The 20125-nt window shown below is 38.3% G+C and overlaps 1 protein-coding gene across 4 annotated transcripts in view; it reads left to right on the top strand.

Moving 5' to 3' along the window:
- Positions 1 to 20125, top strand: part of FIGN (fidgetin, microtubule severing factor) — a 103672-nt gene that overhangs the window by 81307 nt on the left and 2240 nt on the right. For 3 of the 4 annotated variants that reach the window (XM_005026892.6, XM_005026891.6, XM_021277179.4), the window contains one exon: positions 12537 to 20125. This exon is cut by the window's right edge and continues 2240 nt beyond it. In XM_005026892.6, the coding sequence (XP_005026949.1) occupies positions 12545 to 14788 (2244 nt within the window). In that variant the 5' untranslated portion in view covers positions 12537 to 12544 and the 3' untranslated portion in view covers positions 14789 to 20125. Of the gene's footprint in view, positions 1 to 11818; positions 12080 to 12536 lie in introns of those variants that run through there. The other variant, XM_072040861.1, reaches the window with a different exon arrangement.

Here is a 20125-nt window from a genome sequence, read left to right as displayed (position 1 = left end):
GTCTGGTGGATGGTACCTGATTTACAGTACTCCATGCATTCCTCAAATAATCCCTGATTTACAGAGCTAAGCCAGTCTCGCACAGTCTTTTGTTCAGTTTTAATATTTGTTCTGGAAATATTATCGAACCCCAAGTATTTTCTAATACATTTTCAGGAAAAAAAAAGTATACTATATTGCAGTAAATCTATCATCACAGCTACCAATTCCTTGAGCTTAATTATGACACTACTAAATGTGAAAATCTATTCAGCGCTAGGAACACTTTTCACATTACATTCACGCTAAAGATTGGCTGTTAAGAGCTCATTACTGGTAGTTTTCTAAAGAGCGGTTTATTAAACACTGTTACCTAATAAGCATCTTTGGTGGTGCAAATTGCTGAAAACAGTAATGAGTCTGATTAGACTTCATTTCAATTACGACAGCTTGTCTAGGAAAAAAAAAAAAAAAAAAAAAAAAAGAAAGAATCTCTCCTTGATGCTTTGGAATCTGGCTACAAGGCATTACATGGTTGAAAAGGAAAATGCCACCTCTGTGTTTCCTTTCCACAGTTCAATAATGAATAGAGAACTGTCCAAGTAGCCGTCCAATTTAACACATTGGAAAACTAGATGGGCAGCATTGGAAGCACAGTCCGGTTTGCTTAAGAATTCTACAAAGGCTTTTCAGATAATATATCTAAATAGGGTCATATTTAGATTTCCTCTGCTTCACTTGCATAAGAATATAAAGCAATAAGTAAGAGAGAATTAAAATGATATACTCCTACCTGTTTTGCAGTGGTTATGCATTCCTCTGATTACTGGAATCTACCTCTCAATTGTTATATCTGTAAATCTTTTCACAGTACCTTATAATTCAACCCATTTCTTTTTCTTTTAAGTTCTACTTTTATTTTTTCTTTTCCGAAATACCAACCAAGCTTAATAAACTTGTACTGTCATTGTCAAGTACTTCAGTAAAGATTTTCTAGTTTCTGAACTTAGTTTTTGCTGCCAAATATGTTTAGCTGTAATAATGCTAACCTTTCTTTAAGTCATTACTGTGTATTTACACATTCTGGATGAAAAGAGAAATGTTAGCAAAATTGTAGTGTTCCTGATGATAGTGTATAACATTTTTATACTAAATTCATGTGGATGCACTTTTATAATATTGTTTGACATAAAATTGGATGGAGAGTTTTGTAACTAAAATCTTGTAATAAAATATGAGTTGAGAAATTACAAAAGAAGAATGCAAATAGAAGATGTGGTGCTGCTGAAGGCAAAACATTGGACTGGGGTCTCGAGTGTGATTGAACTCAAAATTCTGTCCATTCAGTTGACAGCAAATTTTAGAAATGTTCAAATTCAATAAAGATTCAAAGCCACCTTATTAGACATGGGAAATAAATTAGAAACTGAGCTAGTGCAGCAAATACCAGAACTCTCTGTCTATAGTTTAATGAAATATAACTACATGTATATTTATGTATATTTTCTTTGTTTTTGTTTTTGTTTTTTAATTAAAATTACACGAAATCCAAATACTGGACTAAATATTATGTACATAATCCGCTGCTTATTAATTGTTGCCAAAACTAAAAAGGTAAAAATGTGGGCACATTTACCTCCTTCACAATAATTTATCAACTTCAGTGGTTCTAATGGCTTTAAAGTGACAGGAGAAACTCATGAACCTTGTAAACTGGGCATCAAATATTGACACCAAAAACCTTTTGGCTTTTTTTGTGATGTTACCTTTCTACCTTCACTTTGAGATTAACTGTGACATCCTGTATATTTTGTGAAAGGACTTCTATCAGGTGAATCATAAAACATCAAGTAAAATAGTGTTGTGTTGTTTTTTTGTTGTTGTTGTTTGTTAGTTTGTTTTTTAAATCATACAAATGCAAGTGTTGTTATTCAGCTATACAAATGTGTGCCTGTAGTGAGCTTTGAGATGCTAATCAGCAGAGCTTGACTTCTGTACCCTGAAGCAAATTTTAAAACTATTTTATCATTCGGTCACTACCTATACCATTACAATATGGACAACATTACAGAAAAATAACACAGTTTATTGTTACTTAAGCTATCAGTGGGGTTCAGCCAGTTATTGATATCATCATTGCAAGGCTTAGATTTTTGTTCTCTTAAAGGCTGTTTACAGAAAAGGCTGAATTTGTGTGATAGCTGCAGAGGAATGTGACATTTTATCAGCTAGGTTCTATCATTTCTTTCTGTTTTTAAAGCCAGAGCATTATTCTCTTCTACTCCTTGAAACGCCTGTGCACTCTGTGACATACGGTGTGTTTCAAGACCTGGCTCAACTTTTCCTGTTGCAGAATGAACTTTGCTCTTTTTGAGAAAGGAAAACCAACATATCACATGAGATGTTAGTTTCTTTTCCCTCCCACTCTCTCCAGTAAAAATGTGAAAATATCAGCATACACAGAGTTAAATTTCTCAGCTAAGGCATTCTCTCACTTATGCACATGTGTAAAATATATAAAGGTATATCCATAGAGATATTTCTATATTTGTCTATAGAAAATTCCTTGTTGTTCCTCTCTCCCTTCCCTGGATAATTTGTCAAGCTAACTAAACCGTCTATATAGTTCCTTTAAAATGCTCAGGAAACAGTGGAGTCAGTCCTAAACTAAGAGCGTGGAAAAAAAAAAAAAGAGAGAGAGAGAGAGAAAGAGTTATATTCTATTTTTTTCAGTAGCTAAATCAGAGACATTTTACTGAATGAGCAAGAAAGAATCTTTGGAATTTGTGGAATACAATAATTGAAAGGTTTAAGTGGGAAAAAGATTTAGCTTAGCTTAGTGTTTCTAGAATGTCAGGTCTTTGGTTATGCTTCTGCTTTTAATCTTGTTTCTCTGCTTTGGGGGGAGCAGGAAGGAAAGGAAGGGTCAGCTGCGTGCACAGCCAAGCCTGGGCAGGAGCCGTGCCGGAGCTCAGTTTTCCCTGTGAGCGTGATTAGTACAGTCCTGATGACTTGGCTAAGGTGTTCCTTGGCTTGGGGAGGAAATCTCAGGTTCCCTGGGATAACATTAGCCCTTCTTGCAAAGTCATCTTGCATGCTGAAATACATACGTTGGTTTTGTTGTAGTTTTTTAGTGGAGAGAAAGAGTGAATACATGGCTTGATAATACAATCCTTTCATGTGGGATACTACTGCGTTTTGGGAAGGCGGTGAACGCCAGCTCTCGCCGCTCCGTGCGCTTACAGTGGAAAGAAATGTATGTGGTTGTGTCTGGGGCGGCAGGGAAGGGAGAGAGAGCGTGGCAGAGCTCTGCTGAGAGCTCTCTGCTCTTAATCCCGGGCCACGTCAGGAGCGTGCTAAAGCAGTTTATCTTCATATGTCGTCTTGTATATAAGAAACAACACTAAACCCACCAAAACTCATTTCATATGTAGCTTTTTTCCACAGCCTTCAGATCAAAGTTATTTTCTTCAGGCTGGACTAAATTATACGCAGGTCCCAGGAGTGAAGGACACTGAATTAATGCACTATGTCACCCAGTCCTGGCTATAGAATATTTTTATCGAAGTGTGAGACGCAACATCTCTTTACTATTTCATTAAAAATTAATGTGCAGATTGCCAAAAAGCAAAATGCATAAATAACAAACAAATTTTGCAAAGGCTTTGTACACTCTGGAGTCATCTTAAGAGGGATTTTTTTTTTTTTCTTCAAGTATCAGATTACTTCTATATATACATTTAATCAGTATTTGTTCTCATTTAGCTAATTAGCAGAGGTACTCTAATCTCAGTAAAGCAACTGTTCATACCTTTCCTGTGCTGATAGGTTTTGGAATAAGCACCTTAAAAGGAAAGCAGTATTCCTGGTTACAGGCTGAGCATTGTGCTGTTGGCCCATATAAATTGGCGTTTTTACTCTAGTTATTTAGGCATATTGAGTCAAACCTGACTACAGTTATTTGAAACTTCCTGAAATTGATCTTTGCCTTCATATTTGTAAGGAGAATAGACCTGGCTGTATAAATCTCTGAAATTAACCTTGTCTGGCTATATGAAGCTAGGAAATAAATACACACACACACATATTTATTCTTAAAACATGGTGATTGAAAAATAAATTGAAAGATATAATGTCATGGAATAAATAGAGATTTACACAGAGTGCTGCTGCTGTTAATTGGATGGAAATATATTTTAGATAACTTTTGTTCTTGTATTTTAGAGCTAGACTATTTTCTAACATTTTGGAATGGCATGACATAAAAAATAATTCATCATCACCTAAATCTCCATTTATTGTGCACCCACTTTGTTCAAATAAAGTATGTCCCTTTATGGCAGTTTTAACCCCATTTATCCTCATGCACAAGTGCTCACCTGTTATTTACTCACATAAGAGAAGGTCGATACTGCAGAACAAGGGGAGTGCTGTGTTGTGACATAAAACATACATATTCATTAGCTCCGCTGTCCCTATGGACATGTGTGGTATGTCCTGATGATCTTCATTTGACGAAGGAAGTGGGCGTAAGAAGGAAATTGTTGTAATGGATTTAAGATACATGAAAAAAAAAGGTTTTTAAAATGCTTTAATTACAGTGAGAAAGCAAGCAATAATTCTAAGTATGAATGAAAACAATTCTGTAAAAGGAAATAATTTCCTGAATTGCAATTAATAACAGTAAATGAAAAACTATGGATTTGAATATTTGAAAATTACCATTTTCAAATACTAATATTTTTTCCCAGAACAGCTTAGTTCAGGATCTGAATGTTCCATGTGATGCTCCCTCCCTAGTGCTGGAAATTCCTTCCTTTTGCCTCTCATTTACTTCCTAAAAAACAAGTTCAGCGTTCTGTGTTTCACCTGCTGCAGTAGATTACATGAAATACACAGTAAAGCAGGGAGTGTATTTTATCTGCTCCCCTTTTAAGGGTTTGTGTTATGTTCTTTCAAGGAAAATGTGCCTCAAACTCAGGCTCTGAAAGGGGTACCAAGGAAAAGGCTACTTCTGTTGGTTTCTTCTTTAAAAAAAAAAAAAAAAAAAAAAAAAGAAGTATTAGAGCAGAATCATGCTCCAGGTCTGAGCAATTGTGGTTTTAGAAATATACATAAATACTTGTGCCAAGTGGCCAAACTCTGTTTATTTATGACTATATTATACGCTGTAAATATTTTAATTCTCAGAATCACTACAATTATCCTGCAGTAGTTATACTGATGGACATGTTTATATAGGCATAAATTGCAGATTGCATGGTATATTACATCTATGCAAAATACACTATACCTATAAGTGTATTCTGCTATAGAAAGTATGTGATTGGTTTTTTTGTTAGTTTAAGTTATGCTTACTTTTGTTTGCAATTACTGTTCTTCTGAGTATTGTCTCAGAAATTATTATTTCCTTATTTCTTTGGCAATTACAAAATATTCTAGGACCTTTAAAGCATGGTATATTCAGAGGTACTTGAAGGGAACAGCTTAAAAATATAAAGCCTAGGAAGTGGAAGCATTAATAGTAGGTGAAAAGAAAACACATTCCAATTATTGTCGTCCTTAGTGTGTTTTCTAGTTGGTATAGGAAAGTGTCATCAACAAATGAATACAGTGAGGGCAGACTGATATAGTAAAATATTTTAAAGATAAACTGCAATTAATCACAAATGAGACCAATTCTACATATGGAATGGTTCTGACACAGACATGCATAAATGGCTTTACTTGTGTTATGCGATGATAGTGCATCAATGTGATTATGCGGTATGGGGCACAGAACTGAGACTGTTTTTGTGCTTATGGACTGCTGCCATGGAGAAACCGATACCTCTGAGGTGGACAGCATAGCTCCTGTCCATGTCATCTATGTCTGTGGGCTGCTGCTTGGTTGGCTGATAGATCAAACCTGCTTTTGCTGGCAAAAGTTAGCATTTGCTTGCTTGACTATTCATTCTCCTTTCATAAGTCTTTAGAGGCTGATGGATCTGCTAAAGGATGTTTAGCCAGAAATGGCTTTGTGATTATCAAAGGCACTGCTTTATGTAAATGGCAGGGAGGGGACTTGGAGGGAGAGAACTCATTTGCTGCAGATGTATTGTAATTTGCTGTCCTGAGGTGCGAAAGTGTGATTTAAAAGGAATAATCATTTGACAGTATTTAAATTAGATAATTGGGATGTATTCGTTTGAGACTCCAAGTCTAGAGTTATGCTCTTTACTGGTTCCAAGCTCTCCTAAAATACGTTGAGTTTTTGTTACTGCTTTTATCTTTAAGTGCTGTTGACATATATGTGATCCTCAATATTACCCGTGATTTAAGTGTTTTGTTTTAAAGATTGAAATGTTTTCACTATCCCTGCTAGATGGGAATCATATTGTAAACACCCTGCCAACAGCTTACTCCAACTGATGCGTGTGGTGTGCATAGGCTGTATATAATAAGAAGACCAGACCCCCACCAAGAAAATACTGAGAACACTTTCCGGGTCTGTTTTCATGGGTTTGTAGCTGTCGTTTAATGACAAAAGCTTCCAGAGCTGGCCCCGTATGGCTGGGCAGCTCAGTTGGAGGCTCATCCTCCCACCAAATCCTTTGACGTCAAAGGAGATCCTCACGGACTAGAGCAGAGGTCTTCACTGAGTAATTAGAAAATAAATGTGGGAATCATTTTCTTTCTCTCTCTCTTTTTTTTTTTCCTCTGCAAAACATAATTAGCTCAATCCACTCTTCAAAATCCCTTCTGTTTCCAATTAAGAGAGATCAGTTGCACTATCTTCAAATAGCTGAAATTATGCTTATTAATAAAAAATGGAGTGTAAAAGAAATGTTTTATCTTGAATTAATTTTTATTATTATGGGACACATGACAGTACACAGTCTTACAAAATATTATCAGATTTAGAATAAAACCAGGGAGTTGTGTGTCCTACATCTTGAGCAGCGGTTATAGAATGACTCATTTATTCAACTTTCCCATGCTTAAGAAGGACTTTCAAATGCGGGTTTAGGGCCTGATCCTAATGGTAATAACACCTTCACACCTTCAGCTCTCAATGAAGTATGAGTTTTGAAAGTCCTGCTGTGTTCCAGTGAAGTGCCCATTTAAGTCAATACCTATTTTGGCAGAGCTGATCTCTGCATGTCCACAAGAAGCGATCTGTAGACTAAAATCATTATCTTCCGTTGTGTAAATACAGTGTCTTCATAATTGGAGACAGCTGAAAAAGTGTTCAGTTAGGGACAGCTTTTGGAGTCTTTTGCTAAACGTGTAAGCAATTTGAAGTCATGAAGTTCAAGTCAGCTTACAGGTCTAGAGGGAAGAGGCTTGATGCTACTCAGAGCTGAGGTTTTGGACTTGCTTCCTTGCTTGCAAGATTATTTCCCTACAAATCTGTTATGAACAGTTATCAGAAATATCTCATCTGCTTGTTCACCCTTGGAGCAGTCTACCCCTTTTCAACAGAGCATCAAGCAGTTGCTCAGAGCATGTTTAACCACATGCCTAAAGTAAAGAACCTTCTTCAGCAGGTTTACAAATGAACTTGCAGATTTGTGTTAGATAGGGCCTAAAACACTGCAGGGATGAACAGGGCAGAAATAAGAGAGACCACAACGGGAGAAAAATTACTTTCTTTTGCCTCAGATATATTGAAGTAATGTTTGGAGGCCCCTGATTCAAGCGGGAACTCTGGTAGCTGGTTGGGAAGGTTGGTGTGCTGCCCTGTTTCTGGTTCCCTGTGCACAGTAGCTGCATATCGTACAGGTTTTGTTACCCAGCATCTCTGAAAGTGCAATGCAACCTCTACTGTTATTGTCAGAAAGCCACAGTTGCTGTTGATTTAAATTTAAGTTGATTATATTATTAGCAATGTGAATAGATGAGAGAGGTGTACTGAAGTCCCAGTGTCCTTTGTCTGTAAAGCCAGTTGTTGCTAAATCTGGTTGGGTAGAAGGTGCTTGCTCTCATCTGGACTTGGTGGGATGCAGTAAATCCTTTGTTGTGTTTTCGCCTAGTGTGGTCTTAGCTAGTATTTCTGCACTTTTCCAAGCCTTTTAGGAAAACATTTCCGCAGAAATATTTCCATTCAATTGAAAGGAAAGGGTTGTTATTTATTTTTGTCCTCTGTAACAGATCTAATCCTGTAAGGGGCTGAGCAGTGTCACCCAATACTGAGGTGGAGGGATCTTTGCATGTGCAAACTCACTCGAGATACTAGAAGGATTGTCCCTCAGGACATCCAGGCTATGTAGAATATTACTTGTTTAATTTTGCATTCAGATTACAAAGTTGTTTTTTCCTAACTTTAGCATGATTTTGTTTTGTCTTGTTTTGTTTTTCTGTCTGAATTTGTAAATAGACTTCTGCCATATGTAATTAAGTATGTGAAACTGATGAAGAATTGTTTATTAGATTTTATGTTTTAGGCTTAGTGCACAAAATAAGAAGGGGAAAAAAGAATGGTCAAACTCTTAGTTCAAAATAATTGAATAATGAAATTGTTGACTGTAATTACTTTAAATGTAATTCACATAGATTCAACTGGAAGAATTATCGAGGAGGGATGTATAGCAGGGCTGTCAGGACAGGAAAAATAGATACCACTAAAAAAGCCTACACTGCCTCTTCTATATAATGTATTAAATTTATCTTAAAAGCAATTCTCTGATAAGTACATACCTGTACTTAAAGAACAGAATCCCTTCCTTTTGCCTTTACAGCTCATACCGGCACAGTTTATGCAGTTCATGAATGTCAATAGCTCAGAGAATTCCTAGGTTAGCAAATATTTATTTATTTATTTATTAAAGCATTTAGCCTTGTAGTCTGAATTTTCAGTAAGTTATTAAGCAAATGCACTATCTTCAGGACCATGGTTTATGTCAGAGTTTCAAAAATGCTTTAAAAAATTTTGCAACTTCTAAATATGACCTTATTTACCTGATTTTAGATATTTCTATCATCATTTGAATCATTAACAAAAAAAATGCAGGCAAGTATGACAGCTCAAGCAAAAAGCAGCTAATAAAATACAATTTGAAATATGGAAAGCAAATGGCTCTCTCACTAAGTAATTTGGGGGAAAAATGTGTTTGCATAACTAAAAGAAACTACAACTTTTTTCTTTTTTTTTCTCCTAAATCAAACATTAGACTCCTATCAAACACTTACTGATCTATTAACAAATGAAGTTAAACCTGGCAAAGTTTGCTGCTTTTTTGATTATATCAAATTGAGGAAATGTCTCTTTGTGCCTCCAAGTCAAGACTGTTCCAGTGGAATCCATGTAAATACATATTTCTTCACTGCATACTAATGCAAAAAATATGCTTATGGTTAACTATTAACCTATGCTTCCAAATAACACTAATGATTGCAATGTGGTGGAATAAATGCTCATGTTTCATGGGATGAGAACAGTCCTGTTCTCTTAAGCTTATCTAATCAAAGCCTAATCCTGCCTTTACAGCCTTTATTAAATGCATTGGTATTTAATATGCATCAATAAATAAACTTTCAATTATTGTGCAGTGAGCATATCCAAAGATAGCATGACAATGCTATCTAATGCAATCTAGCAATTATTCCAAATAAAGAATGTTGATGATGTGATTTTCCCCCCTCCTCATATAATGGATAGTTCAGATTTTCTGGCATTCCTCTCCAGCCTCATAACAAGGCAAATAAATTAGTCCTAGACAAATAAAATTCAAATAATTGAATTTTTATACCATCTAAATAGATGTCCCCACTGTGACTTAGAGATAGAATTGTTTTATTTAAAAAGCCTTAAAATGTATTCTAAATGAAAAGATCAATTGGTGATTTTTTAAACAGTATGTGAAAAGTATTTGTTATGCTCTGCCCTAGTGTATTATCTCTTTAAATAGTCTTCCTTTACAAGCTGTTAAGACAATGTGCCAAAAGTGTATTCATTAACTACAGTACAAGTACTAGCTCAAATGGTCTGCTTCATCCATGTCTGTTTTCCCTTCTTTTACTAAAGTTTCAGTACTGCTTTAATTCATTCTTTGCTAAGAGTCTTTCTCATGGTATCCATTCATTAGAATCTAACGAAGCATCAATCTGCTCAAGTTTGTGTGCATCTCTGTAACAGAAGCTTTCAGTGGTTTGGTAACCTTATAAGTCCCTAATCACAGAACACAGACAGTTTGTTTGTTTGTTTATAGGACTAACGCATCCATAGGTCTATTAGGCAGTTTACATTACAGGAATATTAATATTCTTTCATTTTAAAAGGGCTTGAAGTAAATCCCATGACACTAGAGAAATTTTAGATACTGATTACTTACAATTGGCTCTTGGTGATTTGTTCTCCAGATTTCCAGCTGAATTTAACAAAGTATGATTTCTGAAAAGACTCTCATGGTTCCTCATTAAAATTACATTTTTTTCATATGAGCATGATTTCTATAATTTCACTCAATTTCATGATACATTTACCCTCTTTGAAAGGCAGTGGCTGAAACATCAGAAACAATTAGTAAAAAAGATTGTATTAATTCTAAATGAAAGAAATAAATCTGCCAAAAAATCAGTCTCAGAACTGCATTTGTCAAAAACGCTTCTCTGAATTAACTGTTATAGGGTAACTGTATAATTGTTAACAGACATTTTTCTCGAGTTGTCAAAATGTTTGAAAAATGAGAGAGAAAGAGAACACTCAGAAAAAAAACAAAAAAACACAAGTAATCAATGGCATGCTCATGTGGACTGAGATTTGCAGTACTTGTACTAATAAAATATAAGGCACAATTAGAGGTACTTTGCAGCTTTCAGGCTAAATTTAACCGATTTGGTGATTTGTAAATACGTGAGTCCAAAAATAAAAATGAAGAATCCAAATCCAAATTAGTGCAACTGCAATAAAATATAATTGCAAATGAATCTGTTGCTTTATTCATTTATTGTGTAATTACTGCAATCCTTCCCACCTTGTTTTCAGTATTTCTTAATCATTAAGTCGGAAGCATGACAGCAGTGCCAGCCCTGGCATGATTCTCTTTGACTAAAACCTTGTAAATTAACACAATTAGCACAGCATCATCCTGCTAATTAACTTCCAGTGTCTGGTGCAGTGGTTTTGCAAACAAGGAAGAGGGAGTCAGAAGGGAATAAACATGCCATTCTGTTACCAAACTGTGTGCTGTGTTAGGTTTAGCTCAGCGAGGCTAAGCTGGCCATGTCAGATGCCAGAGTCAGGCAATGAAGAGCTAAAGGGGTTGGGGAGAGAAACAGGAGGGGGTAGGAGCTGTCAAAATAGACTGCAGTAATTCAGAGGGGAGCTAGTGCCACAGATGCTTCATTTCGACTAGGCCTCCTCCTTATCAGGGAATCTGTGCCAGAGGGCACAAGACTGTTTGCAAAAATCACTTTTGGTAATACGAGAAAGATTAAGGAGGTCTATTTGATACAGCTGTACAAAAATCAGCAATGTGCCTACCATGCATAGGTAAGAGTTGGAGGGGGTTATCTTAATGCTTGTAAATATGCACAGTGGATTACTGTTAGGGGGAATAATTCACATCACATTATTTGCAAGATTAATTGCTTCAAAATGGCAGTTGCATCCTGTAATTTATATATAGGTAGTTTATTTTTTGTTTGTTTATTCGTTATTTTATTTATTTTATTTTATTTTTAATAATCAGCTCTGGAAGACATGGAAGTTTTAGGGACTTACCTTCATTCCTTTTTCTTCATTTTTTTTTTTAAACCCTCTTTCTTTGTACCCTGGAGGCTGTTTGGGGGGGGGGGGGAAGGAAAAAAGAGAGAGCAAGCAAGGAGACCGACAGACAAGTCATGCTTGTTTTTTTTTTCCAGAGCCTCAACAACAGAACTGAGAGGCAGAAAGGAGCCAGTTGTAATTCATACCGAGTTGTAGGCTTTGTGTGATGAAAGCGACGGAGCGCTGCCTGGGAGATTGCTTTGCTGCACTCCACGAAGCAGATTTGAAACTGTCGTGGACCACTTTAGATGAGAGTTGGATTATGGAATGACCTGCTATGTCTGTGTCATATTGTTCTGCGCAGGGTGCATTATACTGTGCTAACTAGGTGTTCAGTACCAAATAAGAGAGGTATCCTAGATGTGATCTGTCAGCTGTGTCTCATATTTTTATATTGGTTAACATATAAAACTGAAACAGTGATGAGAGAGGACAGAGCAGTTGGGTACCTTGTATGTTATAAATAAATCTGCACTCAGAGTATTTAAATTGTACCTACTCTTATTTAATTACTTTGAGAAATCTGGCACTACCTATATATCTACCTTAAAACCAAAAAATATCCCCCCCCTACTGAATCAACATTAAATGTGCCTCAGTGTACATGTGCCTATAAAAAAAAACAGTCTGACTGTTTATAGTGCTTCATCAGGGCATTGTATGTTTTTTTCTTTAAGGGTTTGTGATGTTAAGTACAGTGTTTCAGAGAGCTGAAGAAGTTAACAGGTGGTACACTCAAGAACTTGCTTAAGATGTTTAGGAAAAAGGCCAAGTTTGCTGTTAACTCTGTTTTTCCCTGCTGCCCTAGGCTTGAAGATGCAGTGGACGCCGGAGCATGCCCAGTGGCCAGAACAGCACTTTGATATCACTTCCACCACCCGGTCCCCTGCCCACAAGGTGGAAGCCTACCGGGGGCACTTGCAGCGCACCTACCAGTACGCCTGGGCCAACGATGACATCTCAGCTCTCACCGCCTCCAACCTCTTGAAAAAGTATGCAGAAAAATACTCCGGTATATTGGAAGGCCCGGCCGAGCGGCCCATTCTCAGCAATTACTCTGAAGCTCCCTCGGGGCTGGTGAATGGTCGGAAGAATGAAAGCGAGCCCTGGCAGCCTTCACTGAATTCAGAGAGTGTGTATCCCATGAACTGTGTCCCAGATGTTATCACCGCCAGCAAAGCCGGTGTAAGCGCAGCCCTCCCTCCCACAGACGTCTCGGCCAGCATTGGGAGTTCACCTGGGGTGGCCAGCAACCTGGCTGAACCCAGTTACTCCAGCAGCACCTGTGGAAGTCACACTGTTCCAAGTCTTCATTCAGGGCTCCCATCTCAGGAATACGCCACAGGATACAATGGCTCATACTTGCATACCAGTTACAGCGGCCAGCCAGCACCTGCACTTCCGTCCCCTCATCCGTCCCCCCTGCATAGCTCGGGGCTTTTACAGCCGCCACCACCACCGCCACCACCACCAGCCCTGGTCCCCGGCTACAACGGGACCTCTAACCTCTCCAGTTACAGCTACCCATCTGCCAGTTATCCTCCTCAAACTGCTGTTGGCCCTGGGTATAGCCCCGGGGGTGCCCCGCCACCTTCAGCATACCTGCCATCAGGAATCCCTGCTCCGACCCCGCTGCCCCCCACCACCGTCCCCAGCTACTCTTACCAGGGCCATGGTCTGACTCCCATTGCACCGTCTGCCCTGACAAACACTTCAGCCAGCTCTCTCAAAAGGAAAGCTTTCTACATGGCAGGGCAAGGAGAAATGGACTCCAGTTATGGAAATTACAGCTATGGCCAACAGAGATCTACACAGAGTCCCATGTATCGAATGCCCGACAACAGCATTTCAAATGCAAACAGGGGGAATGGTTTTGACAGAAGTGCTGAAACATCATCCTTAGCATTTAAGCCAACAAAGCAGCTGATGTCCTCTGAACAGCAGAGGAAATTCAGCAGCCAGTCTAGCAGGGCTCTAACACCCCCATCCTATAGTACTGCTAAAAACTCGCTGGGTTCGAGATCGAGTGACTCATTTGGGAAGTATACCTCCCCAGTAATGAATGAGCACGGTGACGAGCACAGGCAGCTCCTTCCTCACCCAATGCAAGGCCCGGGACTTCGTGCAGCTACCTCATCCAACCACTCTGTGGACGAGCAACTGAAGAATACTGACACACACCTCATTGACCTTGTTACCAATGAGATTATCAACCAAGGACCTCCCGTGGACTGGAATGACATTGCTGGCCTAGATCTAGTAAAGGCCGTCATTAAAGAGGAGGTTTTATGGCCAGTATTGAGGTCAGATGCATTCAATGGACTGACTGCTCTACCTCGGAGCATCCTTTTATTCGGACCTCGGGGAACAGGCAAAACGTTAATGGGCAGATGTATAGCTAGTCAGCTGGGGGCCACGTTTTTCAAAATCGCTGGCTCTGGCCTTGTCACAAAGTGGTTAGGAGAAGGAGAAAAAATTGTCCATGCCTCCTTCCTTGTGGCAAGGTGTCGCCAACCCTCAGTGATTTTTGTTAGTGACATTGATATGCTTCTTTCTTCTCAAGTGAGTGAAGAACACAGTCCAGTAAGTCGGATGAGAACCGAGTTCCTTATGCAGCTGGACACTGTACTGACTTCTGCTGAGGACCAAATAGTAGTAATTTGCGCCACAAGTAAACCGGAAGAAATTGATGAATCTCTTCGAAGGTACTTCATGAAACGACTTTTAATCCCACTTCCTGACAGCACAGCGAGGCACCAGATAATAGTACAACTGCTCTCACAGCACAATTATTGTCTCAATGACAAAGAGGTTGCACTGCTTGTCCAGCGCACAGAAGGCTTTTCTGGACTAGATGTGGCTCACTTGTGTCAGGAAGCAGTGGTGGGACCGCTCCATGCCATGCCAGCCACAGACCTTTCAGCCATTATGCCCAGCCAGTTGAGGCCAGTTACATATCAAGACTTTGAAAATGCTTTCTGCAAGATACAGCCTAGCATATCTCAAAAAGAGCTTGATACATATGTTGAATGGAACAAAATGTTTGGTTGCAGTCAGTGATACTACTTAAAAAAAAAAAAAAAAAGTAATGAATGTTGGCACACACAGAACCTGCTACATAGGGTAGAGAACCCTTTTCAGTAGTGTTAAAATTGCAAAGGGTACTGGGAAGACTAAAATTTACCTTGCCTCTAAAGAGCCAGGGTAGACTTGAAGGAAAAGCGCATCAAACAAGAGCTGCTGATCTGAAAAAGCCACACATGACAGAAAGTGCATGTTGATGCTCAGTTCTGTTCAAGCTAGACAATACTCACCAAGGAGCAAGGTGCAAGTGGGTTGATTTCAGAAGGACATGAACCCTGTGTGTTGATTCCATTCTGCTGTTCTTGAGATTTAGTTGCTGTCAAGTGCCTGAAGTGGTGCTTTATTTTTTGTTTGCCTCACAATTACATTGGTGGCATGTGCTAATATAAAGAGCTTTAACTTCAAACATTATTGGACTAAAGAGATGAACGGTTGTGTTGCGACAGAGAACCAGATTTTTGCTATTCTAAGAGCAACAGTATTCCTCAATCCTGTCTGTTCTGTGGTGTTAAACTAAGAACAGGTAAAACAGGGTAATGGTAATCTGGACCTTAATTTCTGCAGTTCATTTCTTTTAATGTTCTGTCTGCAAAAACTCAGGAAAGTGATTGTGATTTGTACAGTACCTCAAAGGAATGTGTTGAAAGCACTATGTACTGCTGAGAGTTATAGGCTAGGCTTCAATGTTACTTTATATTAAATATGTATGTTTACCTCAACAATTGGAAAATGGCAAGGAAAATTACTTTGAATGTATCCAGGAAAAAACTAAAGTGTGATATGACTGAAGCTTTACAGTTTTTTTTTGTTGTTGTTGTTTTGGTTTTTTTGTTTATTTGTTTTGTTTTATTTTGAAATAGAAACAGAATTTCCTAGTGTTAAGAAATGGTCCTTTTGCCAATTTGTCAGATCAAACCAGAACGATTTTTCTTGTTGGTAAACTGTAAGAGTTTTCAGCATATCACTCCTTGATAATTACGTGATACAGTCTTTAGAAGGTGCATAGATGAACAAAGAGCCACTTAATTGGTTTAACAGCTGAAACAGTCAAATGTAAGATTTAGTAGGACTCTGAGAGGCATATTACCTTAAGCTGTGACTGCTTACACGGCTCTGGTCGTGGTTTTGAGGTTATTTTGGTGGAGCTGTAGGGAGTGGAATCAGTGTAGGTCACTGCCAGAGCTATGGGTTGCAGAGCTGTTTATAGCAATGCAGTAGACTGTGACCAAACAAACAGTACAAATAACAAAGCAAAAACGAACCCTCAAAGTACATTTATTTTCATTCCTAAACTGTAAAGTTGAGTTTTTGTTGTGTGCGTACAACTCCATTGTCCTTAATGCAATCTTCATTTAGCATCCATTAGAAATCTTCCAGGCTGGAGTGTGCCCACCATTATTTCTACCTCAGTTTTGTTACATTTCTCTTGGAAAGCAAAATAAGAAATAGGGCAAAAACCAAAACCAACACAGAAGTCAGATTACATTAGGAATGTGAACCTGCTAAACGAGTTTCAGAGAGCTGCTGGTTTTCCCCTGAAGTCAATTTTTCTCTATGCTAGTGCTCTTTATCCCCCTTTTTCCTCCCCCAAATACACATATTCTGGTGTCTTCCTTCTGGAAAGACAAGCTGGCATGTGTGGCATTTTGCTCAGTTCCTCTCCCATCCTCCCCCCATCTTTCTTTTTATCCTTTAATGCTTTCTGTACAACTCTTTTTGTGACAGCTGACTGATGTTGGGTAATGTCTCTGAGCAGGAGCAGTGTACGTTGCAGCTGCCCAAAGCCTCTGCCATCACGTGAGCAAAACAGCCTTGCTTTTTTGAATGTATTTTTTGTTTGTTTACTTTAAAGAGACAGTAACAAAACTGTTGTGAAGCACTGGCTTTTAATGTTTCTGTTAAGTAATGTACATTCAAAACCATTGAATAAATGCACTGAAAAGCCCCAAGAAGAGAGATACCAATCTGTTAGTAGATCATGCTTGTCTTCTCAAAAATTGTACAGATCTTGTCTGTTTTGTTAAACCAATGGAGACATTTAGCATTCAGAAACCTAATGAGGGATTTTGTGATATTGCTGGAAATTTATGACTATTGATTACTACTTTCCTTTATCTTTCTTTTAATATATATATATATATATATATATTTAGATAGAACATGCTAAAAAACAGAGCAAATAAACCAAAATCTAATTTAAGATGGATTCCTGGCAAACATTTTGTCTATCTAAAACTTTATGTTTTAAGCATAAAAGTACCATTTTAAAAACAGTGCCTTTCATGAAGGATGTAGAAAGTAAGATTTAAATACATCACCTGCTTTTTTTTCTTTATTTCTTTCTTTTATTTTTTTTTTCTCTTTTTCTTTTCAACAGCAATTAGAGTCCATGGTCTTTGTTAATGACCTAGTCTTTCTGCTTCCCTAAACCTCCACAGGCTGCTTCCTCATCCTGGTCATTTCACCATCCTCATATTTGGGAGATCCTGATGTCCCCACTAGCGTAGGTTCATGCTGATTACCCTGGCAAGTACACTATTGCAGATCGCTGACCCAATTTCTGTCTTAGACATTCCCTTTTGTAGCTGCCATTGAGCTGTGCTTGTTTGAAAGGCTCAGGCAAGTTTTGATAAACCAACTCTTGTTTAAGCCATTTCTGCTAAAACTGTACTCCTAACAGATTTTGCAGCTGGTAAAATTAAGATTACCCCCCATGTGATTTTTTTTACCTCTTTTTTTTTTTTTTTTTTTCCAATAACAAACCTAAAAGCAAATTAAATTGTAGTTGGTCCCTTTGGCTTCCAGCTTTAAATCATTCTCTTTAAAAAGTCACTCTGGAAATGGATTTTTCAAATGTTAACCAAAGTGACAAGTGGGCAGGAACTGAGATGGTGTGAAAATGCAGCTTCCACACGCACACACGCATGCTCACACTCTCCAGGCTTGATTCAGCTTTGGGGCATCAGAAGCTGAAAACTTCACCCCATCACAACAGCAGCTGCAAGGAGTGGAGGACAGAGCCAGACTGTTACCCAAATCTTTTCTTACCAGCAGCTATCCTTGGCGTCACTCAGGAAGGGTGTCTATAGAATTTGGCAAGATCTTGGCTTGGTACTGTTAACAGGAGATGCCTCCATCTTTTCTAGCAGTTTATGGCCACCTTAACTCCTTTGACAGAACTTTCACCAACCCAGGGGGCTCAGCTGGCTGAACTCCCCACCACGTACTCTTCTTCCTTCTGTTTTCCTATCTCCTCCCGCATTTAGCCCTGTTTTCTCCCTAGTGAGCAGGAGTTGGCACGCTGCTGTTCCTTCGTCCCTCTTGGCAGCCTCCTCGTCAAGGAATGCCCAGGAAGGGCTGAAGCATGATGCTGAAGCTGAGTCCCCCTGAACTTGAGTGAGTCCCAAAGGTTAGGACTGTTTTTGAGAAGAGAGACAAAGTATGTTCTAATGGTATCCTCAGGATGAAATACTAGCGAGTTTTTGACATACCCATGGTAGAAAGCTGTTTGCTGTCTTTAATGACTGGGCAAAGTCAGGGTCTGCTGCCACAGAAACACCCGGTGGTTTGCTGGATTTTAAGGAACGTTAAATGGTTAAAAAGCAGCTGCTGTGTCAGCTTATCACTGCAAATGCTTTGTGTAGTATTTTTATGTGTGGATCCCATTCTATATCAGCTCATTTTCTTCCTTGTACCTTCAGTAACAATTCCTACGGCAACAAAAATAAAATAAATTGGAGGAATATTTCTGCAAGCTGAAGGATCAATATCAATTCAAGGAGGAGTTCATAATGACCTTATGTGAGACAGAAATGGAAATACTCTGTACTTCTGGCATGTTTCTCTTCAAAATATTTGGAACATTAGTGACAATATAAAAAAGTTTGCTGACTGAGCTGATCAATGGAATGTGAAGGCAGTTTACTTTAAGGCTATTTACTTTCACACGGATTATTTATCTATTAGTCAGTCTGCATTCTACTCAAATGCAGATAGATGGGCAAAATGTTTTCTTGAGGATTACAAATCTACTGAGGGGATAATCAACCATCTGACTAAAATACATAGGCTAAACACCATCTGAGTGTTTAGCTGGTCTTTACCAGCTATTTGGAGGCTATGCTCTGTATAATGGTACAAGGTCATATTTAGGTGTTTTTTTTTCCTTAGGATTTTTTCACTAGGGGATCATCTAATCAAAAATATCCAAATTAACTACTATGTTGATATGTTAATATGTTGCAAGTAAATTTGGGGATCCAACCAGGGTGTTCACTATCCACAACTACATATGACTTCAGGTAAAGAGATGTTCTTGTAATCCCACTGCATTTCTCTCTGAAGCACTCTGTTGTGAGGGAGAGTGCATAACTCAGATCTGAAGGATACACTTTGTCACAAAACAAGGCCACCAAAGGTTCTAGGGCCTGCTACCCTTTCACTTACACCAATCTGAAGGTAGTATAACCTTGTTGACTTAGAGGAATTACTCATGATTTTTGCCCTTGTTAGGAAAGTCGTCCCTCCAATGTATAATAATCTATGTCTGTTGGTTTTCATCATGAGCTCTGAAAGCTAACCTTGTCCTCACAGCACTAACTCCTTCCATCTCGTATGTGTGCATGTGTGTATATAATATTTATATGTGCATACACACCATGTCCAAACAATGGCTTTGTCTCTTTACTTAAAAAAAAAAAAAAAAAAAGTCATTTAATCATCTGCAGAATTATATGAAGCACATGAGTAAACTTGGAGATATTAGTATTTCAGAATTCAAAAAAACCCAGCTGTGCTGGTGACTAACCAATACATGAACTGAAGCTCACACTCTGCAAGGACCTTTGGTTGACATTCGATTTTGAACCTGCCAGATGCATTTTTGTGAACCAGGGATACTGCATCTTTAATGAACAAGTCTCTACTCTTTCCCCTGTTTTTAAATACAACACAAGCAGTGTAGCACTAGGCACTGCAATTGTCAAAGACAATTAGACTGAAAGCAGGAAAATTTCACCTCCCTGTCTCAGTGATATGTAGAATGTCGGCAGTATGGGTCAGCCTTGCCACAGAGTTGTGTGAGAATATATGAATCAGTCCTATAGAATGTTAAATATTTATAAAATGGTTCTGTACTACACCAAGGTTGGGAGCACATTCATTCCTTCTTGTTGTTTTATAATAGAAAAAGAAGCAAAAGTTTATTTCCAAACCTAAACTTTGTGTGATTTTTTTTTCTTTTTTTTTCTTTTTTTTTTTTTATTATTGTTTTTGTTCTTGTGGTTTATATGCAGTTGCTAGAGGCTTTTCATT

The sequence above is a fragment of the Anas platyrhynchos genome, chromosome 7 (assembly GCF_047663525.1).
Source record: "Anas platyrhynchos isolate ZD024472 breed Pekin duck chromosome 7, IASCAAS_PekinDuck_T2T, whole genome shotgun sequence".
NCBI lineage: Eukaryota > Metazoa > Chordata > Aves > Anseriformes > Anatidae > Anas > Anas platyrhynchos.
This window is presented reverse-complemented; position numbering and strand designations above follow the sequence as displayed.